The sequence below is a fragment of the Lithobates pipiens genome, unplaced genomic scaffold (assembly GCF_037356315.1).
Source record: "Lithobates pipiens isolate NorthernLeopardFrog02 unplaced genomic scaffold, aLitPip1_a1.2 Scaffold_8, whole genome shotgun sequence".
NCBI lineage: Eukaryota > Metazoa > Chordata > Amphibia > Anura > Ranidae > Lithobates > Lithobates pipiens.
In genome coordinates, this window is record NW_027507903.1 from 566426071 (window position 1) to 566450709 (window position 24639).

General features: G+C 46.4%; 1 protein-coding gene across 3 annotated transcripts in view; it reads right to left on the bottom strand.

Moving 5' to 3' along the window:
- The window catches only part of LOC143961024 (LIM homeobox transcription factor 1-alpha-like), a 114766-nt gene that overhangs the window by 3295 nt on the left and 86832 nt on the right, over nucleotides 1–24639 (bottom strand). Inside the window, exons 6-9 of one of the 3 annotated variants that reach the window (XM_077470144.1) lie at nucleotides 20584–20661; nucleotides 18164–18281; nucleotides 8713–8865; nucleotides 7894–7998 (exon numbers count right to left, since the gene is read on the bottom strand). In XM_077470144.1, coding sequence (XP_077326270.1) covers nucleotides 7894–7998; nucleotides 8713–8865; nucleotides 18164–18281; nucleotides 20584–20661 — 454 coding nt within the window. The remainder of the gene's footprint in view (nucleotides 1–7893; nucleotides 7999–8712; nucleotides 8866–18163; nucleotides 18282–20583; nucleotides 20662–24639) is intronic. The other 2 variants (XM_077470146.1, XM_077470147.1) reach the window with 2 other exon arrangements.

Here is a 24639-nt window from a genome sequence, read left to right on the forward strand (position 1 = left end):
AAAACCATGTAGTGCAAGGGCCTGCCTGATTGCATACACATTGAAACTCCTAAGGTTTGACCTCATATTATATGGTGTTGGTCAATCTGTAGACAAAAATCAGCAGAAAATCTGATAGTGTGTATGGGGCTTTACTGGAGATTGTACCGTACCGTACTGTACTGTATTGCATTACTGAATCTACCAATGACAACAAATTCTTCAGCCAAAAAAAAAAAAAAAAAAGTCGCTGGTTAAGTAAAATTTTTGGTTTGAATTATTTTATGGAGAGAGAATACGTTTATGCTCCTACAGTGAATAGAGACAGGAAACGAAGGATGGAATGAAAGAAGGAGAAGCAGCCAGTTTGGGAGAGGAGGCTGTGGTGGCTATTGGCGGAGCTTCCATCGATGGGATGGTCTAGTGGCTGTATGGTCTAGCCGTCTAAGTGGCAGGATCCCTGTGTTAAGACCACTGCATAACAGAACCCTCCTAAGGACTGGGTCTTTAAAAATATATACCAGCTTTCCTCCTTTAAGCTGCACAAATGTGTTGGGTGACTAGTGGAAACATGGGAGTAGACAGCAGCACAGGGAGAAGAACGAAGGAAGAACACATCACCGGAGGGACAAGACAGCAGCGGATGGAGAAGATCAGAGGAAGAACACATCGGTGATGAAACAGGAGAAAGAAGACAGGTTGGAGCAAAGACGGGGGTATTCTTCATTTTTGATAAAGGACTTGTCAAAGCCGTCTCTTGTTTTTATTACCACTACACTGATTTTTTTGGGGTGAAAGGGTAGGGTTACAAAGTACCCCATACTCATTCACATGGGGGGTGGGATCTAGGGGCTCCCTTGTTAAAGGGGGCTTCCAGATTCCGATAAGCTCCCTGCCTGCAGACCCCCACAACCACAGCCCAGGGTTTGTTGGGAAGAGGTCCTTGTCCTTACTGTCATCCTCCCTGGACACACTTACTCGTATCTCTACATGCAGAACCAAGCTTCACCTGCTACAACCCTGGCAGACAGATGACAAGATGTCTCAAGAGATGCAGCCATCTTCTTGCAAAAGTAATAGCGTAAAACTAAATCCCTGCAAGACTCCACCCTCTACAAATCTGCCCTTCTCAAATACAACTCCTGCCTCCACACTGCTAAACAAACCTACTACACCAGTTTCATCATATCCCTCTCATCCAATCCATGTCTACTCTTTTCTACCCTTAACACCTTACTTCACCCCGCCCCCCCCCCCCCCCCCCCACTATCTTCACCCACCAGCTTACTTACTGCCCAGGAGATTGCCAGACATTCTACAAACAAAATCAACAATGCGTGATGAGATATCCAGCCTCCAGCCTTCTTCTCCAAACACACCAGATGCAATCCTCCTTTTGACACCATTACCACTAAGAAAGTTGCCAAACACCTTTCTGAGGCCCACCTCACCACATGTCCCCTGGATCCCATCCCCTCACAATTACTATGACCCCGTTCCTGCTCTAGCCTAAACTCTGTAACCCACATATTCAACCTCCCCCTCTCCTCTGGCACCTTTCCCTCCCCTCTAAAACATGCACTGGTTACCACCATAGTTAAAAAACCCTCACTAGACTCAGCCTATATAAATAACTTAAGACCCATCTCCCTTCTCCCATTTGCCTTCAAGCTTCTTGAACGCCTTGTCCACAACTGTATGATTCTCTACCTCACCGACAACAACCTCTTCGATTCCCTACAGTCTGGCTTCTGCCCACAACAGTCCACTGAAACTGCCCTACTAAAACTTACTAATTACCTACTAACTGCTAAAACCAATGGCCATTACTCCATACTGATACTCTTAGGCCTTTCTGCTGCCTTTGACACACTTGACCAACTGCTCCTCAAACTCCACTCCCTTGGCCTCTGTGGCTCTGCTCTTTCCTGGTTTTCCTCTTACCTATCTCAGCACACTTTCAGTGTCACATACAACACCATCTCCTCAGCTCCTCCTCCTCTCTCTGTTGGGGTACCCCAAGGCTTTGTCCTTGGGCCCCTCCTATTCTCTCTCTACACTTCTTACCTTTTGCCAGTTGATAACCTCCCATGGTTTCCAGTACCCCCTCTATGCCAATGACTTTTAGATCTATCTCTCTACTCCCCAGCTCACACCCCCGGTCTCCTAATGTATCACAGATTTACTGAGCAACATATCAGTATTGATGTCACACTACTTCCACAATCTCAATCTTTCTAAAACTGAGCTTTATGTCCTCCTCCCCGATCCCCTCCCCATGACTTTACCAATAGCACAACCACTGGCCCATCCACACACGTTAGGGTGCTACGTGTAATGCTAGACTCTGACCTTTCCTTTAGCCCCCCAGATCCAATCCCATAGTTGCCAACAGTCTCGATTTTCCTGGGACAATCCCGATTTTGGGACCCTCGTCCTGATTTAAGCTTGTCCCGATTGTTTCCCGGGATTTTGCTTTGGTCCCAGGAAAATCGGGAATGTTTTTGGCTAAAAACCGCAGCGGTTACACAAAAATGGCCACCGCTACAAGTGTGGTTTCCCCTTGTGTTCAGTGCAGAGGAGATGGGCAGCCAATCGGCGTCTCTCTTCAGTGTACAAATAGAAAATTCTATTGTACACTGAACCCTATTGGCTCCAGGGATTGCGACCCCTCCCCGCTCTCCACTGAACACAAGGAAGACGTAATCAGCCTCCACCCGCCGCCGCCAACCCTCCTCCCCCTGTGTCCAATGAGTGGGGACACAGTGGGAGTGGCGGGGCTCGGGGGAATGGTGGGGGTGATGGAAGGGAAGAAGGGAGGCTTCACCTGGCTGGTCAGGAGTTCTCTGACTGACCCATGATGTAGCTGTAGCCTGTCAGTGTAATGGGGGAGGGGTGTACACAGTGTATGGGCGGGAGCACTGATATTGTTCTCCTTACATATGAGGCTTGGAGCTTTCCCTGCAATACTCTTCTCATAGGCTGAGCCCCAGCATGGAAGGACTGGGGCTCCACTGGCTGAGCACACTGATGGTCCTGGCTCCCCCTTGCACCCCATGTCACCACCATACCTGTTCTCCCCCTCCCCCATGTCACCACCATACCTATTCCCCCCCTCCCCCATGTCGCCACCATACCTGTTCCCCCCTCCCTCATGTCACCACCATACCTGTTCCCCCCTTGTCACCATCATACCTGTTCCCCCTCCCCCCGTGTCACCACCATACCTGCACCCCCATCCCCCCGTGTCACCACCATACCTGCACCCCCCTCCCCCCCATGTCACCACCATACCTGCATCCCTCTCCTCCCATGTCACCACCATGCCTGCACCCACCTCTCCCCATGTGAACACCATGCCTGCACCCGCCTCTCCCCATTTGAACACCATGCCTGCACCCGCCTCTCCCCATCTAAACACCATGCCTGCACCCGCCTCTCCCCATCTAAACACCATGCCTGCACCCGCCTCTCCCCATCTAAACACCATGCCTGCACCCGCCTCTCCCCATCTAAACACCATGCCTGCACCCGCCTCTCCCCATCTAAACACCATGCCTGCACCCGCCTCTCCCCATCTAAACACCATGCCTGCACCCGCCTCTCCCCATCTAAACACCATGCCTGCACCCGCCTCTCCCCATCTAAACACCATGCCTGCACCCGCCTCTCCCCATCTAAACACCATGCCTGCACCCGCCTCTCCCCATCTAAACACCATGCCTGCACCCGCCTCTCCCCATCTAAACACCATGCCTGCACCCGCCTCTCCCCATCTAAACACCATGCCTGCACCCGCCTCTCCCCATCTAAACACCATGCCTGCACCCCCTCCCCCATGTCAACACCATGCTTGCACCCGCCTTCCCCCATGTCAACACCATGCCTGCACCCGCCTCCCCCTATGTCAACACCATGCCTGCACCTGCCTCCCCCCCATGTCACCACCACGCCGGCATCCCCCTCCCCCATGTTACCACCATGCCTGCATCCCCCTCCTGCCTATTTACCACCATGCCTGCACCCCCTCCTGCCTAGTCTCCTCCATGCCTGCACCCCCAAAGTCCCCACCATACCTGCACCCCCCAAGTCACCATCATGCCTGCACTCCCCAAATCACAACCATGCCTCCTCCCTTCCTCAAATCAGCCTGTAACACCCCAAGTCACCATGCCTCCACCCACACACCTCTCCCCCCTTGAGATGTAGCTAGATTGCAGCCAACACTCCATCTGCAGCCAACACTCCATCTGCAGCCAACACTCCATCTGCAGCCAACACTCCATCTGCAGCCAACACTCCATCTGCAGCCAACACTCCATCTGCAGCCAACACTCCGCTGGGGGCACCTGATTTAAGAGGCACTCTATTAAGGACACCTGATGTAAGAGGCACTCCGCTGGGGACACCTGATGTAAGAGGCACACTGCTCTGGGACACCTGATGTAAGAGGCACACTGCTCTGGGACACCTGATGTAAGAGGCACACTGCTCTGGGACACCTGATGTAAGAGGCACACTGCTCTGGGACACCTGATGTAAGAGGCACACTGCTCTGGGACACCTGATGTAAGAGGCACACTGCTCTGGGACACCTGATGTAAGAGGCACACTGCTCTGGGACACCTGATGTAAGAGGCACACTGCTCTGGGACACCTGATGTAAGAGGCACACTGCTCTGGGACACCTGATGTAAGAGGCACACTGCTGGGGGCACCTGATACAAGGACGTACTCTGCTGGGGGCACCTGATGCAAGGACGGACTCTGCTTGGGGCACCTGATGGCATCTGGTGGCAGGCGACGTGGCAGGTGACACGATCAGGGGTCCGACTGATTCTGCATTATGGTGAGTTTAATGATTTCATTCTATATTACAATGTAATAATAGTTCAATCATCCTGATACCATAACAACCATGGTGCTGGGGTGATTGAAGCGCTAACCCCAAGTGTTTGGAGTATCTATCTGCTGATTTGTTAAACTCTGGAATACACATTTCTATTGTGGTGTAGGATCTGGGCATGCTATCCCTCCATCCTTCTTTCCTTCTTTCTCTCTCCCTCCCTCTTTTCCCCTTTCTTTCTCCATCTCTTATTCATCTCAGGCGCTAACCACACCCCTATTTGAACCACGCCAATATAAGCCACACCCACCATTTTATGTAAACCACGCCCATTGCTCGTTGTGGCACGCATGGCATTTTTCTTTTTTTGCTATGTCACGCCTACATGCCCCGCCCCCTAATTATAATAAGACTCTGCCTATAGTCCAAAAAATGTCCCTAAATTTTTTTTTACAATGTTGGCAACTATGTAATCACTGGATAAATCTTGCCACCTCAACCTCCGCAAAATTTACAGAATTTGCCAGTTCCTATCTAACACCACCACAAACACAACTTATTCACTCCTTGGTTATATCCTGCCTTAAATAAGTAAGTATTATACTCTGTTTTGTATTGTGGTTTCAGTGGTTCCAGACTTCCCCAGTCTGAGGGCTGCAAGACGAGATTTATCCATTAAAGGCTGGATGGAAATAAAGCCTACTAAGTATCTTTGGGCCCACTCTCAAGCGCAGGACACTTTGTGTTTGTCATTATTTGGAATATCACCAATCTCATCTGCAGATATGGTCCTCTCTGCTCTTCCGAGGATGTCTTGCTCTCTAGCTCCCTTGTTACCTCCTCCTACGCCCGCTGCCAGGACTTTTCCAGAACCTCTTCTATCCTCTGGGACTCCCTACCCCAATATGTCTAGTCAGCTCCTACCCTGTCTGCCTTTAGGCAATCTTTTATTCAGGGAAGCCTACCCCACCTCCACCTAAAATACCATACTTGAGTAGCCTCCACTAGATCATCCCCTGCAGCTGTTACTTTTTGTACCATCTTCCCCTCCCTTTAGATTGTAAGCTCAATGAGCTCAAACTTTTAGTTTAATATAATATCCTGTATGATAAAAATAATAATAACGTGGAGCTAAACTGGGTGATAGGAGGGAACAGACACTAAAAACCTGCAGTTGCAAATAGAATGTCCAAGCAGACCCAAGAACCACACTTTTAGGGATATTTTGCTGCCTTACTACCGAAGCTATTGATCAGAATTACTGCTGGTTTGGGTATCTGGTTTCCTCACCCTCTCTCCTTTCTAGTGTCACTGAAAATACAACTATGAAATCCACTAGAGTGACTGGTCCCCATACTTTAATGAATTACATTCCAAGGATCCGGTCCTAACAATTAGGGTTGAGTTCAGCAGCTCAAATCCAGTTTCTTTGTAGTTCAATGAATTAGTTCACCTGTCTGAACCCCCAGTTGATGTCTGTAAACAAACATCAGTAACAAGGCTGCCATTGCATGGTAGCACTACCTTTATAATAAGGAGGGCGGGGGGGGGGGGGGGGACTTTTGGTACATGTCCCATATGGCAGTGCCCAGCTACCCATGCACCTTTCTACCAATAGTTTGCAAATTAATCTTGGAAAAGTCCAGACAAAGTCATAGAAGGGTTCAGCACACATAGTTCTATAGCAGGCGTTTTGAATTAAAATTCACGTAGGTCCGGTCAGTAAAAATTCTTTCAACAGAGGTCCGAATCACATGTTTGATTCTTAATGGCACCTCTGTGCATTAGCAAACGCAGCACATTTTTTGTGAGCGCCAACCCGCATAGTGCAGATTGGTTTGCCACAATTTAAAAAATTGTCTCTGCATTTCTGCATATAAGGCTGCCCATTATAATGAATGTGAACCTAGCCTCCGATCCGTCACATCACAATCCTGTTATCACATCAGTGTTCTCAATTCCCCTGACACAACACAACCCCCCTTTATATCGCATCCTCCCTTCACATCAAGATGCCCCCCTTTACATAATAGGCCCCCACTTCACATCTATCCCCCTTCACAGACGTGTCCTCACCCCCTTCACATCACCCCCCCCCTTCACATTGCAGTCCTCAGACCCCCCCCCCCCCCGTTCACATTCCTCGACCCACTCTTATATCACCCCCCCTTCACATTGCAGTCCTCAGACCCCCCCTCATTCCCATTCCTCAACCCACTCTTATATCACCCCCCTCCTTTACATTGCAGTCTCCGTCCCTCCTTCACATTATTCCCGGTTTCCCCCCCTGTCCTTTATAGCAGTAAAATAGCCCTCTTCCCTGTCCTACCTTCCTACCTACACAGGGTAGAGGGCAAGAGGCACGGCAGGTCTATAGCTGACATCGGGAGGCAGGAGAGTTCCAGATGGAGGGTCAGAGTTGCACAATTTTTCTTTTTAACCAGCTTGTGATTGGTTGCTATGATCACCCTGCATTCTAGCAACCAATCAGTTAATTGGGGCAGCTCCCGTCCTGTGTCCAGTGCTGTGTTGTCTCCCGATGTCAGCTCTGCAAAGATTAAATTGCAAGCAGAAGCTGAGGGGTAGAACTGGCTTCTAAATTGCGCAACTGCAGTGGGTCTGGATGGGACAGTGACTTGGTCCAAATTCAGACCGCGGCCCACCATTTAATGATGCCTGTTCTATAGGGTAGGTGGACTGGGTACCTAAAGTGGGTGATTACTTGGGGGTTATTTCACTTGGGCCTGGGGTAGTAGTGTTATGTATTGTTTGTTTCTAAACATTAGATTCGAATTACTGACCTAATCTATACAGCGTTTTGTTTAAAAAATAGATAGATATTCTTTGTAAAGTTTGGTTTTATTGTCAAAGACAGCTCCTGTTATCTGCAAATGATCAGTAGCAAGCAAGACTGGCTCTCGATCATGTGACAACTGTGACAGCCAATCATGTACAATCCTTCCTGCCCCCTGGCAAAAAATCCTGTTAAAGGGATGCTGAGGCTGGATGAGAAGGGGTTAATGGATATCTTAACCCCAAAAACAAAAATGTAATTTATTGCAGCTTACTAGTCTTTGGATCTGGTGGCTGGCTGCATTCGTTTTCATTTTTCAGGCTAAGACCATTTTCAACAAGTACAGAAAATACCTGTCTCCAGAAATGTGTCCCTGTCACTGAAAGAAAAAAACAATCTTATAATTTTTTTATGCTACTAATCTCCCAATCTACATGTAAATGAGATGATCAAAGACAGACATGTTTAAAGTTCAGCTTGGGTGACAAGCATTCCTGCCTCCATAGATTCAGAGGTTATTGAAGACACCTAGGGACATGAAGTGCGTTTTCTGCAGGAATACCAAGTTAAATAAGGTAAAAAATCCCCCCCAAAAATGAAAACAAATTCAGCCACTACATCTAAGAACTGGTAGTCTGCAATATTTAAAATTTGGGTTTAGATATACTTTGGGATCATTGGATGTCAAGGGGAGCTATGCTGTACTTAGCCTCCGCCCCCCCCCCCCCCCAGCATGTTCATGAATGATGCATGAAGTATAGTAAATACAGTGATAAATGCTGAATTTTTATTGGTCTTTATTTAGAGCTGGTCATCAATAACCTCCTTAGAAAAAGTAGCCCCAAACAGGTCCTTTTTTGTCAGGTTTGCTGTTTCTTTGACATTGTAGGGGGTTTATTTTAAGTGATTAGCTTGGATACAAACAAGGTTTAGCTGAGTTCTGTTCAAATATAAAATTTTGAAAAAGAAATTGTAAAAGGAAATATGCTCAGAAAAAATGATTTTGCAGAAAGAAAAGTGAACTTGAATATTAATTGTATGTCATTGCCGTGTGTAGTGTCCAATAAAAGAACTGCCACTTCAAAATACTCACCATATGGATGAAGGTGGTCCCCGGGCATTTGTGGAGGTGTGAGGCCCTGTCTGTACAGGTCTGTATTGAAGACACTCTGATCCAATGGAAGAAGAGACTGTTGGACCATTCTGGAGTATGGCAAAATAACACCCTCTATACCACTGCCACCATCTAATAAATTAAGCAAAGAACAGGAGATAGGAAAAGAAAGGGAAAAGTAGTTTGCCTCTTTGGGCTAAAGTAAGGTCCTTCATTAGCCATGCAATGGAATAATAATTATTTTTTTGATTTAAACAACAAAGGCAGTTAATGGTAATAGTTATGGCTGGTCATAGAGCATATCATAGCATGCATAATGTCCCTTTGTCAGGTTGATAAAATGCAGAGCTCAGAAATGTTATTCCTTTAAGACCAACTCTGGGAAATTTGCAAGGTTTTGTAAGGGTTAACTGCTTATTTAGTCTAGAAGAGAACAAAAATAATTTTACTTACCTGTTCATCTGCTCTCCCAGCACTCCCCCATTCTCCAGCAGTGGACTGTCCCCCTGCATCCTCACATCCAGCTATGGACCCTACTTTGGTCTTGATGATGTCAGGACCTTAGACCATCAGAACATTTTGGGAGATGCTTTAGGGACTGGTCTCGCATCATGAAGGAGCGGAGGATTGGGTAACAAGATCTACTTAGGTGTGCCTGTAGGCTATTAGAGGATGTTCAGCTACCTGTTAAGCTAGTCGCTAGGAATGGCCGAACTGTTCACCCGGCGGTCGGTTCGCGGCGAATTTCGGCTGTTCGCGGTCCACCCGTTCAGCGGACTATTGCCGCTGTTCGCCCGGCGGACTTACGTGTTTACTGTGTAAAAGAACTTTGACCTATGATGACACATCCATCATGGGGTACAGGACAGCCAATTGAGACATTACAGCACATGGTTATGGTTATTAGGTCCACAAAAGTTCTTTTAAGGACTGGTATGGTATAGGTGTAGTTTAGGATATAGGTTTGAGGCACTGCTATTCAAGTCATTGTTGCTGCAGATTGTCTTTTGTCAGGGCTGAGAGAGGGACAGATAGGACGCTGTGTGTTGCAGAGAGGGACAGTCAGTTTAATCATTAGCTGTTACTATTAGGTCCACAAAAGTCCTTTTCAGGACTGGTATGGTGTAGTAGTACAGGATATAGTTTTGAGTGCTATTCAAGTTATTGTTGCAGCAGCCTCTGTTTTGTCAGTTTAAATAGGGACAGGCAGGAAGCTGTGTGTGGCAGTGAGGGACAGTCAGTTTAATCAGTAGCTGTTACTATTAGGTCCACAAAGGTCCTTTTCAGGACTGGTATGGTAATAGGCTTGTACACGTATAATATTCTTTCTTCCAAATATAGAAAGAATATTATACTTGACTGCTGCCCTTCTGCTGCAGTAGTCCTTTATGAGTATAGGGACTGAGGTACAGTCTGCTAATCACAACCTACTAGTTCCACAAAGGTCCTTCTAAGGACTGGTAAGGTATAGCGTACTAGCGTATATAGGGTTGAGTGAGGTACAGTCTGCTAATCCTTAAGGACTGGTATAGGTCCACAATATATAGGGTTGAGGTGCACTACTGCTGACTGCTGCCCTATTCTGCAGCAGTCCTTTATCAGTATAGGGACTGAGGTACAGTCTGCTAATCACAACCTACTAGTTTCACAAAGATCCTTAAGGACTGGTATAGGTGTACTATTTGGTGTGCAGTATATAGTTGTGTAATACACGTATAAAATACTTGCACATATAGAAAGCATAGTATAGTGCGTTTCTACTGTCCAGCATTGTGACTGCTGAGCGGTTCTGCAGTGATACTACAAAGAGTGACAAACGCAATCCAAAAAAAAAAAAAAAAAAGTATTGTAACTGGTGTGATAGACCAGTGGCCCCCAAAAACAATAGATTGAAGCGGGGTGTTATATACCTTCTTCCACATACATACTGCACTTCTGTAGAGAGTTTTGTCACAGGGTCATTAAAAAAATTACAGGCAGAGGAAGAGGCAGGCCCTTCCGCAGGGGTGGTAGGGGTAGGGCAGGAGCAACAGGCTTGAGCCAAAGTGGAAAATTGCAGAAGGTGCGTGCGATTACGTCAAAGGAAGCACCAGAATTGGTTGAGTGGCTCACTCAGCCTTACTCTTCTGCACCCTCTGCTGTGCATATTATGAGGGTCTCCCACCATCCCTGTGCTATGCTGACTTCCTCCTGGGGCTGCTTACGGTGCAGGTGTCAGTGCTGTATATCACGGTGCTGGTGCTGGTGATCATCTCCTGCACCCTCTTCTTTGCCTACCCTGACCTTCCCTCGCCTCCATTGTCTCAAGAGTCCTGAATTTTCAGAATTTCACATATAAAAAAAGAAAGCTTGTAGTTGTTGATCCCAGATTCACCTCATACATGTGTTATGTCATTGGCCATTTGGTGGGACTATGTGTGCACAGCTAGTAATTATTTTGTGGCTGCAAATATGACCTGTAGGTTTGTAAAGTTCACCATCCCTGTGCTATGCTGACTTCCTCCTGGGGCTGCTTATTATGAGGGGCTCCCACCATCCCTGTGCTATGCTCATTATGAGGGGCTCCCACCATCCCTGTGCTATGCTCATTATGAGGGGCTCCCACCATCCCTGTGCTATGCTCATTATGAGGGGCTCCCACCATCCCTGTGCTATGCTCATTATGAGGGGCTCCCACCATCCCTGTGCTGACTTCCTCCTGGGGCTGCTTATTATGAGGGGCTCCCACCATCCCTGTGCTGTGCTGACTTTCTCCTGGGGCTGCTTATTATGAGGGGCTCCCACCATCCCTGTGCTGTGCTGACTTCCTCCTGGGGCTGTACCTCTGCTGTGCATATTATGAAGGGGCTCCCACCATCCCTGTGCTATGCTCATTATGAGGGGCTCCCACAATCCCTCTGCTGTGCTGACTTCCTCCTGGGGCTGCTTATTATGAGGGGCTCCCACCATCCCTGTGCTGTGCTGACTTCCTCCTGGGGCTGCTTATTATGTGGGGCTCCCACCATCCCTGTGCTGTGCTGACTTCCTCCTGGGGCTGTACCTCTGCTGTGCATATTATGAGGGGCTCCCACCATCCCTGTGCTATGCTCATTATGAGGGGCTCCCACCATCCCTGTGCTATGCTGACTTACTCCTGGGGCTGCTTATTATGAGGGGCTCCCACCATCCCTGTGCTATGCTGACTTCCTGCTGGGGCTGCTTATTATGAGGGTCTCCCACCATCCCATTGCTATGCTCATTATGAGGGGCTTCCACCATCCCTGTGCTATGCTCATTATGAGGGGCTCCCACCATCCCTGTGCTGTGCTGACTTCCTCCTGGGGCTGCTTATTATGAGTGGCTCCCACCATCCCTGTGCTGTGCTGACTTCCTCCTGGGGCTGCTTATTATGAGGGGCTCCCACCATCCCTGTGCTGTGCTGACTTCCTCCTGGGGCTGTACCTCTGCTGTGCATATTATGAGGGGCTCCCACCATCCCTGTGCTATGCTCATTATGAGGGGCTCCCACCATCCCTGTGCTATGCTCATTATGAGGGGCTCCCACCATCCCATTGCTATGCTCATTATGAGGGGCTTCCACCATCCCTGTGCTATGCTCATTATGAGGGGCTCCCACCATCCCTGTGCTGTGCTGACTTCCTCCTGGGGCTGCTTATTATGAGGGGCTCCCACCATCCCTGTGCTGTGCTGACTTCCTCCTGGGGCTGTACCTCTGCTGTGCATATTATGAGGGGCTCCCACCATCCCTGTGCTATGCTCATTATGAGGGGCTCCCACCATCTCTGTGCTGTGCTGACTTGTACCTGGGGCTGCTTATTATGAGGGGCTCCCACCATCCCTGTGCTGACTTCCTCCTGGGGCTGCTTATTATGAGGGGCTCCCACCATCCCTGTGCTGTGCGGACTTCCTCCTGGGGCTGCCTATTATGTGGGGCTCCCACCATCCCTGTGCTGTGCTGACTTCCTCCTGGGGCTGTACCTCTGCTGTGCATATTATGAGGGGCTCCCACCATCCCTGTGCTATGCTCATTATGAGGGGCTCCCACCATCCCTGTGCTATGCTGACTTCCTCCTGGGGCTGCTTATTATGAGGGGCTCCCACCATCCCTGTGTTATGCTGACTTACTCCTGGGGCTGTACCTCTGCTGTGCATATTATGAGGGGCTCCCACCATCCCTGTGCTATGCTCATTATGATGGGCTCCCACCATCCCTGTGCTATGCTCATTATGAGGGGCTCCCACCATCCCTGTGCTATGTTGACTTACTCCAGGGGCTGCTTACGGTGCAGGTGTCAATGCTGTATATCACGGTGCTGGTGTCAGTGCTTTATGTCGCGCTGCTGTCAGTGCTCTCTATCACGGTGCTGGTGTCAGATCACTCTATCAGGATGCAGGTGTCATTGCTGTATGTCACGCTGCTGATGTCAGTGCTCTCTACCACGGTGCTGGTGTCAGATCGCTCTATCACGGTGCAGGTGTCATTGCTGTATGTCACGCTGCTGATGTCAGTGCTCTCTATCACGGTGCTGGTGTCAGATCACTCTATCACGGTGCAGGTGTCATTGCTGTATGTCACGCTGCTGGTGATCATCTCCTGCACCCTCTTCTTTGCCTACCCTGACCTTCCCTCTCCTCCATTGCCTTCATGCACTCCACAGTCCTGAATTGTCACAATTTCACATATAAAAAAAGAATGCTTGTAGTTGTCGATTCCAGATTCACCTCATACATGTGTTATGTCATTGGCCATGTGGTGGGACTATGTGTGCACAGCTAGTAATTATTTTGTGGCTGCAAATTTGACCTGTAGGTTTGCAAATTCGCCTCCCATTGAAGTCAATGGGGCCCGCCGCAAACGTTACGGTTCGCAAACTATCGGCCGCGTTCGCGAAACGTCCCGTCGGAAGTTCGTCCATCACTACTAGTCGCTAGTCTGGATAGCAGGTGCGGACAGGTACATGTTTACTTGTCATGCTTCTTTTCCAAGAATTGAAATTGAAGCGCCACACCACTTCTAGGAAGGCCAGATACAACTATTAGCATTAAATGTAAGCCAAAAAATCTGCTGAAAAGACCCGTGCCTATAATTCACACTGGAAAAAATAAAATTTTAGGTCCAGTTGAATACTGGTGTGTTAACATTGTAGTCAGTCAAGACCTGATGAAAGCGGTGCTCATGGACCCCTGAAACCCATCGGCTACTTTTTGGATTGCACCCGACTTTTAATGGAATAAAGTTGTATCTGGATCGTCCAGCTATGGTGTGGCACTACAATTTAAATTCTCATTACATTACAAGCCCAGGAAACTGTAGAAATCCTCTGGGGTGTAGAAGTCACCTGACCAGGAATCAGATCAATACCAGCAAGATAACCCTGGGGCCTGGGCCCAGCACTATCTAGCCACTTTCCTCAAATGCTTTTTTTTTGAGGAATGCTAGCAGCACCAGATCACAAGGGGATATTCATACCTAAGTAAACAATGGACAACAAGTGAAGTGTAGACACCACAATTGTGCTACAATTGAGAACTACAAGTCCCTCCGCAGTGGTGGCAGATGGGATTTGTAGTATTCCATTCATAGATCTCTGTAAATGGATCTGAGAATGGACAATGCAAAGATGGTTGTTGAATGGATCCAGGCACAGTTACACAGAAATATAAACACAACTGAAGAGTGCGAGGAGAACCACCCTGTGATTCAGGAGTGGGGATGGGCGACTGTTTTGTCACTTTTTTGGCACAATTTTTTTATGTGGCCGATTAAATATGGGTGTGGGATGAAAGGAAGTCAGAAATGTCGAATAAGGCTTTAGGAACACACAGGGACATCGGGTTTGAGGTGCTTAATGCACCGTTCATTAAGGTGGAATTCATGACTGACAGTTGGCAAGAATCTTTGCATGAAATGGAATCCTGTAGAATGTTTTGCCTCATAGGCTTCCTAAAGGACCTGAATCAGGGTTCACGTGCACAGAAATGTATATGCATTTTATATGCCCTGCATTCATTTTGAGGCACAGGAGCCAGAGGTAGGTAGAAGGAGGGGTTAGGGGGAAGGAGGGGTTAGGGGGAAGAGTGCTAGGGAGGCCAGTCCTGAGCTGGTACACCCCAACAAATATTTCAAGTTGCATAATGCTGGGGATATAAGCTCAGGGGTGGCAGTGCTGGAGCAGGCACCCTCCCTTAGCTGCCAGGGGAGTGACGGCTCCAGTAAGGAGGGGGTTAGAGATACAGGAAAGGCTAGACAAGTGCTACTAGTAAGGGACTCAATTATTAGGAGGATAGAGAGGGAAATCTGTCAGAAAGACCATGGTCACCGAACGGTATGTTGTTTACCGGGCGATTGGGTTCGGTACATCGTGGATCAGGTGGAAAGATTGGGCGGGGCTGGGGAGGACCCAGTGGTCATGGTACACGTTGGCACCAATGACAATGTAAGAGGAAGGTGGAGAGTCCTAAAAAAATGATTTCAGGGACTTAGGGAATAGATTGAGGAAAAGGACCTCCAAGGTAGTTTTCTCTGAAATAATACCTGTGCCTCGAGCCACACCAGAGAGGCAGCAGGAGCTTAGGGAATGCTGCATCTTAATGAGGATGGTACAGCCCTATTGGGGAGAAAGATGCCCACAAAGTTACAGGGGCTTTTAAACTAGGTATGGGGGGGGGGGTCAGAAGAAGCAATAGCCGGTAGTGAGCAAAGGACAGAGGGTAATAGTGGAGTCAGCAGAGATAAAATAGCTGTAACTTCTAATCCTGGAGTGAATGCAAGGACAATTCGGAAAACAAAGCCAGAGGAAAACTAAGGGGAAGTTAATATGCACCCATAGAATGCTGAGAGGAACATACGCAAATGCTATGAGCCTATCTAACAAAATGGAGGAACTGGAGCTGCTATTACATGAGGAGGACTTAGACTTTGTCGGAATAACTGAAAATTGGTTTGACAGTTCACGCGATTGGCTGGCAAATATCCAGGGGTATTCCCTGTATCGGAAAGACAGGGAAGGTAAAAGAGGGGGAGGGGTGTGTCTATATGTAAAAAATAATGCCGTGCTCCAGTGCCCTCCGCAGCTTACTGGAGCCATTGGAAACGGCTGAGGTGATCAGGTCCTTTCTCCTGTTAGGTATGGAGATGAGTGAGAGGAAGATGGCCCCCATCCATCTCCATATCATTGCAGGGCGGAAGCGACATCAAAACATCACTTCCACCCATAGCTCTTAAAGGGACTTTATTTTTTTAAATGACAAGTTTTTTTTTTTTTATTGCATTTTAGTGTAAATATGAAATCTGAGGTCTTTTTGACCCCAGATCTCATATTTAAGAAGTTGTGTCATGCTTTTTTTCTATTACAAGGGATGTTTACATTCCTTGTAAGAGGCATAAAAGTGATACAATTTTTCTTTTTAAAAGACAGTGTAAAAATAAAAAATAAAAGGTAAAATAAATAAGAAACAGAATTTTTTTTTTAAACGTGCCCCGCCCTCCGAGCTCGCATGGAGAAGCAAACACATATGTGAGTAGCGCTGGCATATGAAAATGGTGTTCAGACCACACATGTGAGGTATCGATAGAGCAAAAGCAATAATTCTAGCCCTAGACCTCCCCTCTAAATCAAAACATGCAACCTGTAGATTTTTTTAAACGTCGCATATGGAGATTTTTAAGGGTAAAAGTTTGTCCCAATTCCACAAGCGGGGCGCAGTTGACATGTTGGGTATCAATTTACTCGACATAACATTATTTTTCACAATATTAAAAACAATTGGGCTAACTTTATCGTTTTCTTAGTTAAAAAAAAAAAGTGTGCTTGTAAGACCGTTTCGCAAATACGGTGTGACAGAAAGTATTGCAACGACCGCCATTTTATTCTCTAGTGTGTTAGGAAGAAAATATATAATGTTTAGGGGTTCTAAGTAATTTTCTAGAAAATATAAATGTTTTTAACTTGTGAGTGGTTAAATAACACAACATACAGGGATATGGGAAATAATTAGAGATACTGACACACGTGCACCTACACAGGTTGAACTGGATGGACTATTGTCTTTATTCAACCTTACCTTCTATGAAATTGCCCACTGCTTTTCTGCACCTGGGGAGTCATGGGTGGCATGTACAGCCTGCCATAAAACTGAATGGCTGGATGCTGCACTACCCTTGTACATACTTATGCATCTTTGCATTGGTGTTTTGTTGGGGTGTACCATATGTGTGTTTGATGTATTTCCCAATAAAACTCTTCCATGTTCAGAGAATACATTGAACATGCATGTGCAAGTAAAAACTGATACCAAGAAGCATCAGCATTTACAAGAGTGTACACCCATTCACTTTTATGGCATGCTGTGAATGAAGTGCTGGGAAATTTACACTAGACATTTAAATTACCGTATATACTCGAGTATAAGCCGAGATTTTCAGCCTCTTTTTTGAGGCTGAAAGTGCCCCCCTCGGCTTATACTCGAGTCATCGCTGTCTGCCCGCTCGATCAGCGTGTCGAGCAGACAGACAGCGGCCATTCTATTCAAAAGCCGCGCCTCCGGCTCCGCCTTCGCCTGTGATAGGCGGAACACTGAATTTCCCAGCAGCCTGTGTTCCGCCTATCACGGACGTCGTATCATCCTCGTACTACGGACGAGGATGATACGACGTCTGTGATAGGCGGAACACAGGCTGCTGGGAAATTCAGTGTTCCGCCTATCACAGGCGAAGGCGGCGGCGCAGCTTTTGAACTTTACAATGGCCGCCGACGAAGAGGGCACGGGACGGCACGGCACGGGACGGGACGGGACGGGGGCAAGGCAAGGCACGACACGGGACGGATGCAAGGAGGCAAGGCACGGGACGGAGGCAAGGAGGCAAGGCACGGGACGGAGGCAAGGAGGCAAGGCACGGGACGGAGGCTCGGGACAAAGGTAGGCTGGACACACACACACACACACACACACACACACACACACACACACACACACACACACACACACGGATGGAGACACACACAGGGATGGATGGATGGATGGATGGAGACACACACACACAGGGATGGATGGATGGATGGATGGATGGAGACACACACACACAGGGATGGATGGATGGATGGATGGAGACACACACACACAGGGATGGATGGATGGATGGACACACACACACACAGGGATGGATGGACGGACACACAGGGATGGACGGACACACAGGGATGGACGGACACACAGGGATGGACGGACACACAGGGATGGACGGACACACACACAGGGATGGACAGGCATGTCTCACCCTCGGCTTATACACGAGTCAATAAGTTTGCCAGTTTTTTTGGGGGTAAATTGGGGGCCTCGGCTTATATTCGGGTCGGCCTATACTCGAGTATATACGGTACTTATAAATCTCTGTGTGCATGAACTTTTGTAGTCTTTTGACATTTCTCACCTTCACTGTCTTCATTGCTTTGTCTGCTGTTCCTACGGTTCCTGCAGGTGGATCCCAGGCGTTGTGTTGCCAGCTGGTCATGGTCTTGTTGCTGCTGCCTCCGTGCTATCTTCTTCATCTAAAAAGAAGTGGTTGCACAGAGAGTATATAGATATGAGCAGTTAAATCCAAAAAAAGGCCATAAAAATGATTTTTGGCATGTATAGGCAAGTATAATTGAAGTGTATTTAAAGTAAAAAACTTTTAAAATGTACAGTATTTTGGATAGAGTAAAGAATAGTTAAAACTCCTATCCATGTTTTTGCTATCCGTGTTGAACTGGCCTTTTTAGTTCGTTGTCCCCATTATAAAATTTTCCCCCATTTCTGTGCTAGTGCTAGTTTAAAATTGTGTATTGTTCATCACTTTCAGTCATTGAGACAGTTGTCACCAGGTGAAATAGAGATTGTGGATCACGCTGGCAGTGACACAGACAGCAATACATCTGACAGGAGTTTAAACCCCTCACCTTTCTATTCAAAATAAAGAAGACGTTTAAGACACACTCTAAGTTCAGCCCATTTTAAGTTGAAACTGCAAGTTTTGATATTCTAATGCACTGGGATTCCTAAAAATTTCAACTTTTCATGGACCCAAAAAGATGTACAATATGTCCAAGGATAATGAATTGCATGGACTTTAAAAACGTATCTTTGGGTCCCAGTGGGGTCTTGACCTCACAAAAGATTCCTCTCTGGTCTAATGCACCAGTATTAGCCCTTGTACACACGGCTGGACAGTCCGACGGAAAATGTCCGATCGGAGCGCGTTGTCGGATAATCCAACTGTGTGTGGGCTCCATCGGACATTCCGACGGACAAAGTTTTAGAGCTGGGCTATAAAACTTTCCGACAACATGATCCGATCGGACTTTGTCCGATTGTGTGTAGAGAATTCCGATCAGACAAAGTGCCACGCATGCTCAGATCAAATTCCTAGACCAAAGCTATTGGCTACTAGCCTGAACGTAGTCCCATCGTAATGAAATAACGTCATCACGTTACGTACGATCGGATTTTCCGACAACTTTGTCCGACCGTGTGTATGCAACACAAGTTTCAGACAAAATCCAACGGATTTTGTTGTCGGAATGTCCGACCGTGTGTACAAGGGCTTAGAGTCATGATCACAGGTACTTTGACATGTACAGCCTATGCAGGGCTAGGGGAACAAGTGCTATTTTGCTGACCCTGTCCGTGTTCTACTTTAAGAACATTACATTACAAATCTCCTCTGAGAGATGCCTAGCTACAACAAACTTTGAGAATCCCTCAAGAATAATGAGAAACAATAGTCAAGGAAGGAAGGGTAGAATTGGACTGACTTGCTCGGCCTTCTGTCTCCTCAGTCCCCAAGTAGAATGATGCCGTGATAATGATGATGATTATTGATGAAAAACTGGGGATGGTAGCTAAAAGATTCCTGCAGTGACAGGCCTGTTGAGATTTCTGGAGGTGCGACTGCATTCTAGTCAAAGGGAACAATTGGTGCAAGCATATACAGGTGAAAATTATCAGTACACCCAAAAGTGATATTTTAGTGGATATACAAGTAAAAATGTTTAAAGGGTTAGTCTACTCAAAAGTGACTTTTCAGTGATATGTGGTGGGCTAAGTTAGCCGCTGGTTCTATATACTATATTGCCAAAAGTAGTGGGACGCTTGCCTTTACACGCACATGAACTTTAATGGTATCCCAGTCTTAGTCGGTAGGGTTCAATATTAAGTTGACCCACCCTTTGCAGCTATAACAGCTTCAACTCTTCTGGGAAGGCTGTCCACAAGGTTTAGGAGTGTGTCTATGGGAATGTTTGACCATTCTTTCAGAAGCGCATTTGTGAGGTCAGGCACTGATGTTGAACATCGCAGTCTCCACTCTAATTCATCCCAGAAGGTGTTCTATCAGGTTGAGGTCAGGGCTCTTTGTACACTGGTCCAAATCATTTGGTGGAGGGGCAATTATGGTGTGGGGTTGTTTTTCAGCTGTTGGGCTTAGCCCCTTAATTCCAGTGAAGGGAACTCTTAAGGTGCCAGCATACCAAGACATTTTGGACAATTTCATGCTCCCAACTTTATGGGAACAGTTTGGGTATGGCCCCTTCCTGTTCCAACATGGCTGCACACCAGTGCACAAAGCAAGGTCCATAAAGACACGAATGAGCGACTTTGGGGTGGAGGAACTTGACTGGCCTGTAGAGAGGCCTGACCTCAACCTGATAGAACACCTTTGGGATGAATTAAAACTGAGTGGGAGTGGGAACCTGACTTTCAAGTTCTGAAATAATTGGTTCCATCTAGGCTAGATTACATGTTTTGATTTTATGTATTTCCTCATATAGAAGGAAAAGTGAAATTTTAGGGTTACACTTTGGTCCATTGTACCTTGGCTCTCTGGTTCTGGAACCAAACCTGAACAACACGAACAGTCAGCCCTGTCTCTGCTGCCAGTGTCTCCCTCACCTGCACAGTAAAAAAGAAGTATTTTGGGATCAATGATAGATACATTTATGTATATTGATATATCTCAAACACAGCATTTTTTTTTTACCTTTTAAAGATTTTTTATTGAATATTCAAATGTAAAACAAGAATAATTCAGTTACATATTGAAACAACGTTGTCACAGATATATATAAGATTCCAAAATAAAGAAGATGTGCTTAAAGTAAGTTACTATACAATATAGTGAAACTGAAAACTTTTAAGGTGTTTAAACTATTATATAATCCCTGTTTACCCCAAAGGGAACTTACTGTAAACAAGGGATTGTAGCTCAATGTATTAGAAAGAGAAGAGAAGGGAAAAGAAAATGGTTGTAATTGACCTTACTAATGACAGTACCTTGGAGAAGATTATGGTTCAGAAACAAGTTCAATAATTCTTAATATTTTTCAGAAAATTTGAAGCCCTAGGATGTGAGATCCATTCATGCCAAATTTTTGTAAATTTATCTGTGGAGCCCTTTTTATGATTAACATCTGATAGGTTAGGAGCTAAGGTAGATTTCCATAGTTTAGTTACGGTGAGTCTTATGGCTATTAGGATATTAGCAACAATAGTCCTATACTGTAGTGGGTACAGGTCTAGGTTTAGACCTAATAAGCTCGCTGCTGGTGTGAGTGTCTTTAGGTTTCCTGTGAGGGATGCGATAAAGGAGGAAATTGTCTTCCAGAAACTAGATAGTGCCCATATATTAAATTGCCACTATGGGTATTACATCTCTACCATGTGGAGGATGCAGAGGGAGATATATTGGAAAGTCTGTATGGGATCAAATACCAGCGGTTTAATATTTTTGGGGCATTTTCCCAATGTTCAATACATGATTTTGCTGTAATCAAACACAGCATTTTGTACAATATATAGGCGCATGTGGCCAATATGTTTGATAAGCACTAAATACAAACTTTAAGAGAGACAGTATTTTTGATGACATAAATGGCTAAAAAACAAAAATGCTGATTTACATTGATTAGCTCAAGGTAGACACATTATAAAGGCCTTATAAGTAAAGCTTTATAAAAGGCAAAATCTTTCTAGTTTTTCTGTTCTTTGTTAATATATGCCAGCAGCTGTTAGTGAAATTGTGGGCTCCGAACTAAGAATACACACAGGTTTATGCTCCTAGTTTAAAATGGTAGGTAGATTGACATTCTTTCTGCACAGTTTTAAGCTGAGTACACGTATATACGAATTGAATGTGGTTTTCACCGCATCCAATTTGCATGACAGACAAGTGTGGAGCTGGTTCACACAGGTCCGGGGAGGGTGCGGTCCAGATTGCAGAAGGGTCCTGTGCGTCTTTGGGTCCAGTTCAGGTGCAAATTCAGGCAAAAACTCAGACTTGAATTGCACCTACCCCAGGCACAAACCAGTGGCCGCACATATGTGAACTCAGCCTTAAAGAGGAAGTAAACCCTGATGAGTTTACTTCCTCTTTCATTCCCTGCAAAGGTAAAGCATAATGGACTACTATGCATCGCATAGTAGTCCATTATGTGTCACTTACCTGACACAGGAGCCAGCGAAGTCACCGCTGTCCCCTGTAGTCCGGCGCATCCATCTTCTCGGTGGGTCTCGCTGCTCCGCCGCTGTCATTCGGCCGAAGCCGCGATGACGTCACTCCCGCACATGCGCACAGGAGCCGCCACGTGCGGCATATCGCCATTGACGGGTGCCGCGCTCAGTGTGCCTGCACGCCGCTGTCTCCGGCGCATGCGCCGTAGACAGCGGTGCCTGTCTTTCGGCAAATATCTCCTAAACCGTGTAGGTTTAGGAGATATTTCTTGGACCTACAGGCAAGCCTTAATCTAGGCTTACCTGTAGCTCAAAGTGTGTTGTAAGGGTTTACAACCACTTTAAAGTTTCCATCTGGGTAAAATTAAAAGTTACATTTTCAGATGGGCTCGAGGGGGAACAAACAACAGTTTTACACAGGGTTTTTTTTTTATCTTAGAGAATATGTGCAGGAACTGCCCCTTCTGAATCACTTCTTATCTCCGCCCATTACCCACATCTGAGCACCGTTCCTTGGTTTCATCCCCTACCCACCTCTCAGTACTGCCCCTACAAAGCCAAGTATAATTGTCTGGTGATAAGTAATTTGTATGATATTTGTTAATGATAGCAAGAAAAGTAGGAAAATAGATTCCACACAGCCAGCAGTAATAGATTCACTCAGAAACAATAGACCCCCCTAGCAACAATGGACCCCTACAACAAAATACCACCCAGCAGCAACAACAGATCTCCCAGCAGCCAGTATCAATCGACTATCCAGCAGCCAGGAACAATAAACCCCCTCCATCAATAGTAGATCTCTTCCTGCAATAATTGACCCACCAGCAATGATAGACCGCCACTCAAAAATAGATCTGCTTCAGCAACAATAGATCCTCCAGCCCAACCCAGCACCCCTTCCCATTACATACATTCAGTGCTGGAGGTGCCGGAACTGCGTTTCCGCTGAAAAAAATGCCCTGGTTCTACATACTTTATTCCTCACTCCCCCAGCAACTGGCACACTTTTTCTCTTTCCAAAGCTATGGGTTGTGGGAGAACCATTTTCATGCTCATTTACAATGCAAGACTGCTGATCTATGTTCCCCTAAGCAAAAACAAGCATACTGTATAACCCTTTCAGCAGGGCTCCCCTGCTTGTTTTTGTCTACCGTAACTTCTAATTTTACTTGGGGTTCTGCTTAAGGGTCCATGTACACTGGATACAATAAATATCAGTTTTCAGAAGAAAAAAAAAAACACTTGTGTAAAACATTTTTGTACAGGTATTTAGGAGCATTTTGCATGTTTTTTGTGCCAGAAAACTCCTCTCAAAAATGTAAAAAGCGTTTTTGTTTTTTTCTGCCTCTAAACGCTGAGCTCAAAATATGCCTCTAAATGTCCTAATGTGCATTGACTCATGGATAACATTGAGCTGCTTCTACAGGCAAAACACAAAACTCCAGTTGAAGCAGGGCTCAAGTCCTGCGGGAACAGAGTTCCTGTACTTTATCCACAACAGGAACTCCGTTCCCGTTAGCAGCTGCATCATGCAAGACTTTGAAGTATGCAAACTGTGTGGCAGGTGCTACACCAGCAGCCGCTGACACAGCTCGCAATAGTGAGTGCCGCACACCAGGGGTGGACTGACCATTCATGGATTGCCAGTAGGGGGCCCCATGACAGCTTCCGCTTCGATCTACCTGTCAATCACAGCTAGCTGATGGGTAGATCAGGTCCCTGCTGCTAAGAGATTGTATTTGGTCAGACCTCTCGTGATGCGCTCCTCCCCGCAGGCCCCTCCTGATTTTCTGTCTCCTCATCTCCCCCCCCCCCATTCTCCTGCAAACTTGTTCTGTGTGTCCCCCCTCCTCTATCTTCAGTGCCATATGATGAGAGAACCCAGAGGAGGAGCACAGCTATTCTGCTCACAGGACATGCAGGGAGAGAGGTGAACTGAGGGAGGAACATCAGTTTGGGGTGGTAAGCTGAGCACAATACCTGGCAAAGTTTAATGCCGGGAGGGAAGTTTATGTGGAAATATGTGAAGGGTTGAAATAGCAGTGAGTGTGTGTTGGAGCCCTGCAGAGTTTGCAGCCCCCCAAGCTAACATACATCTCCTAAGCAGGAACACATCACTATCTCCCCAAGCATTCTGTCCAGATAATGTGCAGTTTATTTATGACCTTTCCTTTTAACCCTGTGTTATCCAAACTCTGTTCAATGAAAAGTGTAAACTCACCACATAAACACTCTATATACAAAATAACATTCCCCAATAAAGATCAGTACAATTGAATGAATGCTGATTATTCAGAGAATTACCGTATTTATGTTTATTGAGGATTGTTTTTTTTATGTACTAATAGTTAAGCTTCATACACACAATACGAAAATTGGATGAAAAATACCACTTTTGAAGTGTTCGTGCATATGAGC